The sequence below is a fragment of the Solea solea genome, chromosome 2 (genome assembly GCF_958295425.1).
Source record: "Solea solea chromosome 2, fSolSol10.1, whole genome shotgun sequence".
In the NCBI taxonomy this organism is placed as follows: Eukaryota; Metazoa; Chordata; class Actinopteri; order Pleuronectiformes; family Soleidae; genus Solea; species Solea solea.
The window spans coordinates 25,848,147-25,856,908 of record NC_081135.1 but is presented as its reverse complement, the minus strand read 5'-3'; the positions used below and the strand labels follow the sequence as shown (position 1 = coordinate 25,856,908).

Below are 8,762 nucleotides of genomic sequence, written 5' to 3'. Positions count from 1 at the left end.
CGGAGTATCAAACTATATTTATTGTATACAGTATAGGGACGACAAATAATGTACAAATCATAAAAAAGAAAAAGAAATATCTGCCAATGACACCCTGCAAATAAAACAAATGTCAACTTTTAAAAATGAAATGGAGAAGTAAGATTTCTACCAACCAATCCAGAAGTCCCAACAAGCCGATATATTTTAGACAAATGTATTTAGATTGATGCAATATTCATACACTGACATGATATATAACCCTTAATGGATTGCAGAAGTTGACAGGTTTGTTGTATATTTAAAGGTCTCAAAAAAAAAAAAAAAGGTGCAGACAAACTCGATACATTATCATTTTACAACTACATCTCTTGCTAACAAAAACCCTTTTATAAAAGAGCGTTTCTCATTTAGCATTTTTGGTCCAGAATCACAACCATACTTTTATGCCAACTGAGTAAATCTGCAATGAGTGTGACATTAGTGAGGTAAACCATTCATATAAATCTTTCTTAGATCAAGCATGTTTTCTTAGCAACAGTAGAAGGTAAAATTGGTTTGGGCAGGACACAGGAAATGGTGTGGTTTAAAAAGAGACTACTGCATGTTTATTACGTCATGTCATAATACCTTTCCTATCTCTGGAGACATTAATGAACGGCTCCAATGCAGCAGCTTTCCTCCAGAACATTAATTAAAAATGAACCAATCCGCAACCAAAAAATTAAGAGTTTGGTTGATATGAGACATGCATGAGGTCATGTCAAATATATGTATATATAAAAAACGTGATGTTGATGTTGTGAACAGCCTAACATTTAACAAAGCACAGTGGAAAAGAGAAAAAAAAAAACAAATACAACATGAAGAAAATGGTGTGGATATTCTTCTGTGAGCAGAGTCCACATCACACTTAAGAGCAGATGCCTCCCGTCTGTTGTTGAAATACATCAATAGTGTCTTCATCCTCCATCTCCAGCTGTGCGAACAAAGCAAATTACACATTAGTCATCACATAACATACAATTACATTACTTTACAGCAAAAATTATATTTTACATTATATTAAGCTGATGTCAGTGATCTCCTACATTTAAAATGTGCGTTCAATAGTGTATACTCTATACTAGGGTGTTTAATCTAGATATTGGTCTCAACAACCTTCTACACATGTCATCCTTTGAGCATTTTGATTGTTAAACTAAATAAACAATCTGTGTTCCAGTTTTTGGCACCCATATCCATACCTTTACCTACCTAGCACTGTCTCCTAAAGGGTGGGGCTACACACAATTCAGTGTCACACACCTCAGCAAGCAGAACTGCACTAATAAGCCTTTAATTCCCCCTTACCACATACATTCATGAGGTGATGGGGGTGAACTTACTACATCAATGTACAAGAAATTGCCCTATTGAAAAAGGCCACGTCCACATGGAAACAGATCAAAATACTCTTTTTGTCATTTTGAAAAGGTTTCTTGTAAACACGGCATTGTTTCAGGAAAGTTCTCTATCCACACAAACCCCCAAAAGACAGTGTGTGTATAGTGTTACAGCACCTCTATCTATCTATCCATCCATCCATCCATCCATCTATCTATCACTATATTTAACGACTTTTCAGACCACCAGTGCCTTTTTTTTCCCTTTAAAAAAAAAAAAGGGACATCCTCAATTACTTTCCGAGAAGGAAATGGCCAGTTCTGCCACATTAGTGAGTTTCATCTAGCTGTATTTACTGCGGATGGAGATTCAGTCAGAGAGGTAGAAACACTGACCACACTGTCACAGACAAAAACAATGGATTGTGGATTGTGCAGTACAGCTGACCGTGTGTGGAACAATCACTAATCTGTATCGTTCATTCAAGTAAAAATGGGAATCCGGTGAGATCTCGCGTCTTTTCAGTGTGGCTTTGCTTAATTTTCATTGAAAGTGGTTGGCAACACGGTCAAACAGTCTCCAAACACAAGAGAAGGATGACAAAGTAGATGGGGACAGTGAATGCCAGAGCACCAGAAAGGTGAGGCTATGACATCATAGTTTTCCCAAAGCAGCGTATTCATCGTCTACACGAATACTCCTTTGGCAGCAATTACAACTTCGAGTCATTTTGTTCATATTTACAGAGTTGAATTAGGACATTTCATCTCATTTGTCAGAGCAGAGCTTTTTAAGTGCAAACAGACTGGATGGCAAGTGTTTAAACTACTATCTTTAAGTCTTATAATGGTCTTTGAGGTTTTGACCGAGAAAATTATGGACTTGCCCACAAGCCACTCATTTTGACAATAAGTACTACTGAGGCCAGGCAATGTATTACCATTCATGATTACCATCTCTTTTCCTAATTTTGGTTGTGCAATTGCCAAAGCATTTTCCCTGCAAGGATCAGAAACGTTTTAGAGTTTCACTGGCACTAAACGATCCATATGGTTCGTCCATTTTACCGACAGTATTCATAACCAATCTACCACAAAGGAAAAAGAAATAGAAGAAAAGAAAATGTAATGGATGTGCACAAGTAACTGCAATTTAAAGTATGTCACCAGAAAACACAAGACATAATCAGAGTTAGTGTAAATTAGGCTAGGATGCCGTTTAATACTGAACTGACCACTGAACTACTGTAATTCTCCACTAAATGCCTACACGTTGTAAACAAACAGGTCACCAGCAATTGAGACTGCTCCTGTAATTTTAATGTGATACTTTATTATCTTTGCAAAGGAGGAGATGATTCTGGCTGTTTGTCATGACTCAAAATTAAAAAAATGGATTTGGATTAAATTCTCTGAGGATGCATGTTATAACCAAAGGAGGAAACAAATGGATGTTGGTGGTAATGTAGATACAGATTGAGGAATTTTCTAAGACATGTTTTAATTTTGTGAGACTGAGTGGCCGCTGTCAAGATTTGCACTACGAGTGCTTTCTCCAGTTAATGTAAAGTGTATTAACTTGTGAGCAAGACATTTGAACATTACACATTGTTATACATAACATGATATATTGTGTTTCACCAACCTGTGCAGGTGTGTCCGTTTCATTAATTGGCTGTCCATCAAACCTAAATCTTATTTGACGAATTGACAAACCCTGTAAAAGACGGGAGCATTTTAATATTCTTGTGAGTCCATTAGTTGCTGACAAAACAATACATAGAAATGTCAAGTTTCAGTTTTGCCTAGGTGAATTTACCTGTCTTTCGCAGTATGCCTTCATTAGTTTGCTGAGCGGAGTATGCCTCTTGATTTTGAACTGTACGACCGACCCATCCTGACCAGCTACTTTGAGGTTTATGTGGTCGTTCTCTGTCTTCACCCCTTCCTGCAATAACAACCACATGCATTAGCAACAGCAACTTTCCAATATCCAGGAGAGCCAGCCCAACACCTAGGGATTTAAGCAGCTAGTCAAGGCCTAGTGGCAACAAAGGTAGATGTAGACCAATTAATTACATGGTGGGTTAATCAAGCTGAGTTGTTATATAAAACAACTGGTCAATTATTCATTATGTTAATTTTAACATTTTTGCTCCCTGGAAACTTGATCATCCAATCATTTTTGATAACGTTAGGTTTTTGATTACCCATGCAAATGTTTCATTTTGTGAATTTGAATTCACAAAATGTGGATAAGATTAGAGACCATACATGTTAAACAAATAGAGAAATTATTCATATCATGTGTTACTAATACAAGGTTACATTCTAATCAGATGGAGAAGAGTAAACAGGGCAGAAAATATAATTAACATTATGTCAATGTTACCATAGAAAGATGTTAACAGCTTGAAAATAACACTACTGAAGATAGTGTTGCCAGACACTGGCAATTGTAATGTATTGGCTGTGGTGGTCAGAAAGACCATGTCAAATTCTGCTTTGGGGCCCCATAAATATTAGGACCGGCTCTGGTGTGCAATAATATAACCAGTAACTGAAATTCAACAGCAGGTAACTTACATCCGATTCTTAAATCAGACAAGCGGAGTTCTCGACGAAGATTTCGCCGAACATCTAACGTTACATGGTTCTTCCGGTGGTTAGCACAGTAAGCTAGACTGGCGCAGAAAACCACAATGGCGCAACTGGAGAAAACACAAACCATTCATTTAACCGGCAATCTCTGGCACCGACGTTAGCCGCACATGCTGAATCCTGTAGTATACAATGCGGTGGAGCACGATAATGTTGTGGTTCGAAGGGCATTACAAAAATAAACACGATGCGCCTGAACACAAAACATCCACTAATTAGCGGACCTTTGTTTTCTCCTTTTACCCGCTCAAATACCGCATCTGCAGCCGAGAAGCAGACTAGCTTAGCAAAGCATGCTAACGATAATTCGCTAGTAGCTTCGTTAGCACCAAACGACAAACATAAACACGATGTTCCTTCGATGAAACACAAACACTGACCTTTGGCTTTTCCTCAGACATTCTGCTCCGTTGCCAGGAATAATTTTATATCATAAAGAGCAGCCGTTATCGGTCAAGCGGGTTGTCGGCTCCGACACTTCTTTCGTTTGGACTAACAGGAACGCGCGCTGAAATTTGAAATGTGATTCGACCAAAAGGCTCACGTGTTCCATTTTGCATCGGGACCGCGTATACGTGAACGCGCAAGTTGATTTTGCGCACTCCCGCGAGTTAGGTAAAACAGTAGGGCCCATTTTGCAAATCAAACCTACAGGCCACACTTGGGTCACACAAAACAGATTAACCAAAGACCCATTGTTGATTATTGATGTTTGTCATGTTTTATACTAAAATTTAGAGGTAAAACAGTGTCACTTTTATTTGTTGAACTTTACTCTTTACTGTCACATTTTGTTTTTCACAAGAATCAAACACCTCACATTTAATCCGAGCTCATTAACATTATTTGATTCACTAACGTTCTTAATCATAGTCATGATTTATCAACAGATAACATGAACAATCACACGAAAACTGTTACATGTTGCAACGGAACATTTTTTGGACAAAAATAAACAGTAAAGCTAAGTGAAATTATAGTTAAAACAGGCATTTTAACAAGCACCACAACCCCCCAATCAGCTGTGGAGGTGTGGGAATTCGATAATTCTGCACTTTTATGAAAATTAAAACAATATTAATATTGTTATTTACTTCTCATGGCGGATAATATATCTAGCAGGGTTTGCCTTTATGTCTACGTTCCTGTGTGGAGAGAAAAGTAAGTTAAAGGAGTGTATTTTCACACAATCATTCACATCAAAATGAAAAAAACAAACAAAAAAAAAACATTAGATAAGCAGATCATGTGTCAAAAATGATTGCAAAAACATTTTAGTGACTTTTTTCTGCCATTAATGAAATTAATCTGCATAATGACACCTAATATCTTTCAATGTTACTGGCATCAATAAGATCATCTTATGATAGGATTTATTTTTTCCTTAAATAAAAAGAAGTTATGTCTGTGATTCTTCTTAATGGTCGTCCATACGTGCGTACGGATTATCCTTTGCCACACCTGAAATCAAGAATGAAGAACAGATTAGGTATTCAGTCGTTCACTTCCAAACACAGCACATACATTAAAAAATTTAAATATGAAATATTTAGGTGAATTAAATTAATATTTCTCCACTAGATGGCACTACTGGATTTGTTGCCTTTCTCCATGGCGTAAACAGAGACATTTGTAACACCCATATTTCATTATATAAATTGAATTATCTTATATTTTCCCTATCTTGCTCTTATCAAATGTACAGCTGTGTTGTCACTCACGCACTAACCCCTAAACCTTAAGAATTATGTAAAAAGAAAAATGTCTCACCATATTTCGACCTGATCTCGTCATGTCTCAACTGCATTTCTGATCTCCTATAATGGAAAGAAACATGACAACAGATTAAATATTAGACAATAGATAACAAAAATGTCCTTGTATTTAGTGTTTGAATTATGGATTATGGATTAAACACAAGGCACAATTGAAACATGTTGACTGCATCAACCAAAACTTACTCTATTAGTTATACTTTATTTGATTTGAATTGATCCAAGCAACCGTATTCATAATCTTAAAGGTCCAGTGTGTCACATATAGGCAGATTAATTGACATAAATTCAACATGCTACCCAAAAAAAAGTATGGTTGTATCAGTGCATAATCACTTTTTCTGTTTTCATAGCCTTAGAATGAGCCTTTTATGTACTTAGGACAAGGACCTTGTTTTACAAACCAGCTAGACTACACTTTTTGAGGTGGAAGCTTACTACACAATGTAAGAAAAGTACATTTTTGAAGGCAACCGTAGTTCCCTGATGCATGGAGTCCTCCTTCTGTTAGAATTTGCAGCCTCACTATTAGATGTCACCAGTTCTTACACACTGGACCTTTAAAATGTGTGAAAATGCCACTATATTTGCTGATATTGGGTTTGTATAGTTACATTAGCTTGTGTGAGACGTCCATACAGTATTTACCTCGCTTTCTGACGAGCCTTTCTTGCATGAGTTTGTCGCTCCACCTTGGCGTCTTCTCTCTTGTTTCTGGGATATAAAATGATGTTATTACATGGATATTTATCATAGGATTACATCTGGTTTAAATATATGTGACAGAAGTGAGAATTTACTCGTGTATACAGTAAATCCGTCCAAATATCTGTTATAATAAATGTGACAAATTAACTTATCTCAACAGAAAGAGGAAAGTTATGTTTTAAGGGTTAAACTGCGGTCACAAATTCTGGCAGGCTTTTGGAGATGGCCGTATCAGTGTGGCCTTGCAGAAAAACAGCTCATTGTGTTTGTGTTCCTCCTCCTCTTCCTCCTCTTCTCTCCTCCTCCCTCCTTCCACACTGAACCATAATTCAGAGCCATCACCTCATGGGACTTCATGCTTACCCAGTTCTTTCACATTTGCAACAGCAGAAGCAGCAAATAAGGACGCCGATGATGATGACACCGGCCAGCACTGACATGGTGATGATCAGAATCTGGAAGTTGACTGTATCAAAGGCAGACACAAAGAAAGTTCACACAATTTTCAGATTTGGCCTCTCCTGGTAAGATTTTCTTACTGAAGAAGGCCCAACACTATGACTGTAATGAATGATTATACTTATTATAATTAATTCATAATGAATGTATAACGTTTTTTTTAATTAATTTAATAAATAATTTGATTGAATAAATATATGATGTTTGCAAACCTGGGAAAATTCACTTCCAACAGCAGCAAAAAGTTCAGAAATACAAAATATGAATAGAATACACAAGGGAATAAGATTTAAAAAAATTAGGAATATAAACATGTCAGAGAAAACATTTAAGAATAGATCATAATCAAAATAATTACATTATAAAGATAATACAATATAAAATATACAACTTTCATAGTAAAAAGTGCAGTGGCACAGGCTTTTTGTGCACATGTTTTCCTGCTCTACACTGTTGTTATACAGTCTGATGCTCTAGGGCTTGGTGACATCTTCAAATGATTTTTTCTGTACATGATCCTATGTGCTATCATGTAAAATCCTCAAGTTAAAACAACAAATACTTGACGTATCTGATGCCATCTAAAGATAAAATTCTCACCCCAACAAACGCCCCATCGTGCATCAGTCAGAGGACACACGCTGCCTGGGGGCAGGATGTTCCTCACTGGGTAGTCCATGCATTGTTGGGTTGGTCTGCACCACAAACACTGCAACGCACACGGCAACAAACACTGATGAATATCAACAACAGAGGACAACAGTGGACGGCTGCGTGTGCATGTGCGTCGAGCTGGACTTACAGTCACATTTTTCAAACATTCTTCACAGCTGGTGTTGGATCTCTGGCCACAAGTGACTGAAAATGACACAAGTGTAACAATAAAGCGTTTAAGTCTGCTTACTGTAGCTGTATTTTTGCAGCTCTTTAAATGTAGTTACAAGACGGAGAATTACGACAAGAGCATGTGATCAAATCTTAACAAAGAGACACAGATCAGCACTTTGTAAACTTCAGCTACTGTGCATTCAAATAAAAGGTCATAACAGTATCTATGTGTTTTTTTTTAAAATGTTTAATGGCATGGCACCATCCAATCAGGCCAAGCCTTTACAGCCTCATACTCCACCCAGAGCACTGAGGTCAACAAACCATTTGATGTGAGACATTCTTACATCCAGGATTGAAAAATAAGCTTTTTAAGTGTCAGCTCCTATGCTAACTCTTCATGTAAGTACTACCAAGACCCAAACAGACCCTTGTGGAAATAAAACAGCCACCTCTTACCACTGGCTAATTCTATGTATGTTTTTTTTTTCAGAAATTGTTGTTACTATTTAAAACTGTGAGTGTTTACTGAGGTTGTTTCAAATGTGCTTTAAATTAACATAAGTTAAGAGTGAAAAATGCGTTTTCTCCGTCATGTGACAGCCTCCTGACCTGAGCCACAGCAGCAGCAGCAGCAGCGGCGGCAGAGAAACTTACCCGGAGCCGGAGAGGGAGTCGGTGTTTGCGCCTGTGAACTCAGTAAAAAGTCGCAAAGAATGAAGAAGAAAAACACAGCGGCCGTGACTGAAGCTCTGCGGCCTCCGGACATCTTGAGACGAGGTGGAACCAACGAGAACGCGGACATTTAGAGTGAAGTGTTTGTGTGTGGAGAGTCTCACTGGAGGGTGGACTCCGGGATGGTTCGCGGACGGGATGACGTCACGAGCAGCTGACGCTAGTTTACATGAAAACAGCTGCAAAGTGAGAACATCTGTGTGTGTGTGTGAGTGCGTTCACGATACATTCT

At 37.7% G+C, this 8,762-nt stretch overlaps 2 protein-coding genes across 2 annotated transcripts; both read right to left on the bottom strand.

Moving 5' to 3' along the window:
• On the bottom strand, positions 1–4,686 carry sumo3b (small ubiquitin like modifier 3b). Its single transcript, XM_058623474.1, has 4 exons — positions 4,406–4,686; positions 3,184–3,312; positions 3,010–3,081; positions 1–958 (listed from the first exon to the last, which is right to left on the bottom strand). Exons 1-4 carry the CDS (start codon positions 4,424–4,426, stop codon positions 893–895), a joined length of 288 nt encoding a protein of 95 aa, XP_058479457.1. The 5' UTR covers positions 4,427–4,686; the 3' UTR covers positions 1–892.
• Positions 4,687–5,187: 501 nt separating this feature from the next.
• pttg1ipb (PTTG1 interacting protein b) lies at positions 5,188–8,653 on the bottom strand. The gene is made up of 7 exons (XM_058623472.1): positions 8,453–8,653; positions 7,770–7,825; positions 7,568–7,676; positions 6,872–6,974; positions 6,449–6,514; positions 5,796–5,842; positions 5,188–5,486 (listed from the first exon to the last, which is right to left on the bottom strand). Exons 1-7 carry the CDS (start codon positions 8,598–8,600, stop codon positions 5,443–5,445), a joined length of 573 nt encoding a protein of 190 aa, XP_058479455.1. The 5' UTR covers positions 8,601–8,653; the 3' UTR covers positions 5,188–5,442.
• Between the last annotated feature and the right edge of the window lie 109 nt (positions 8,654–8,762).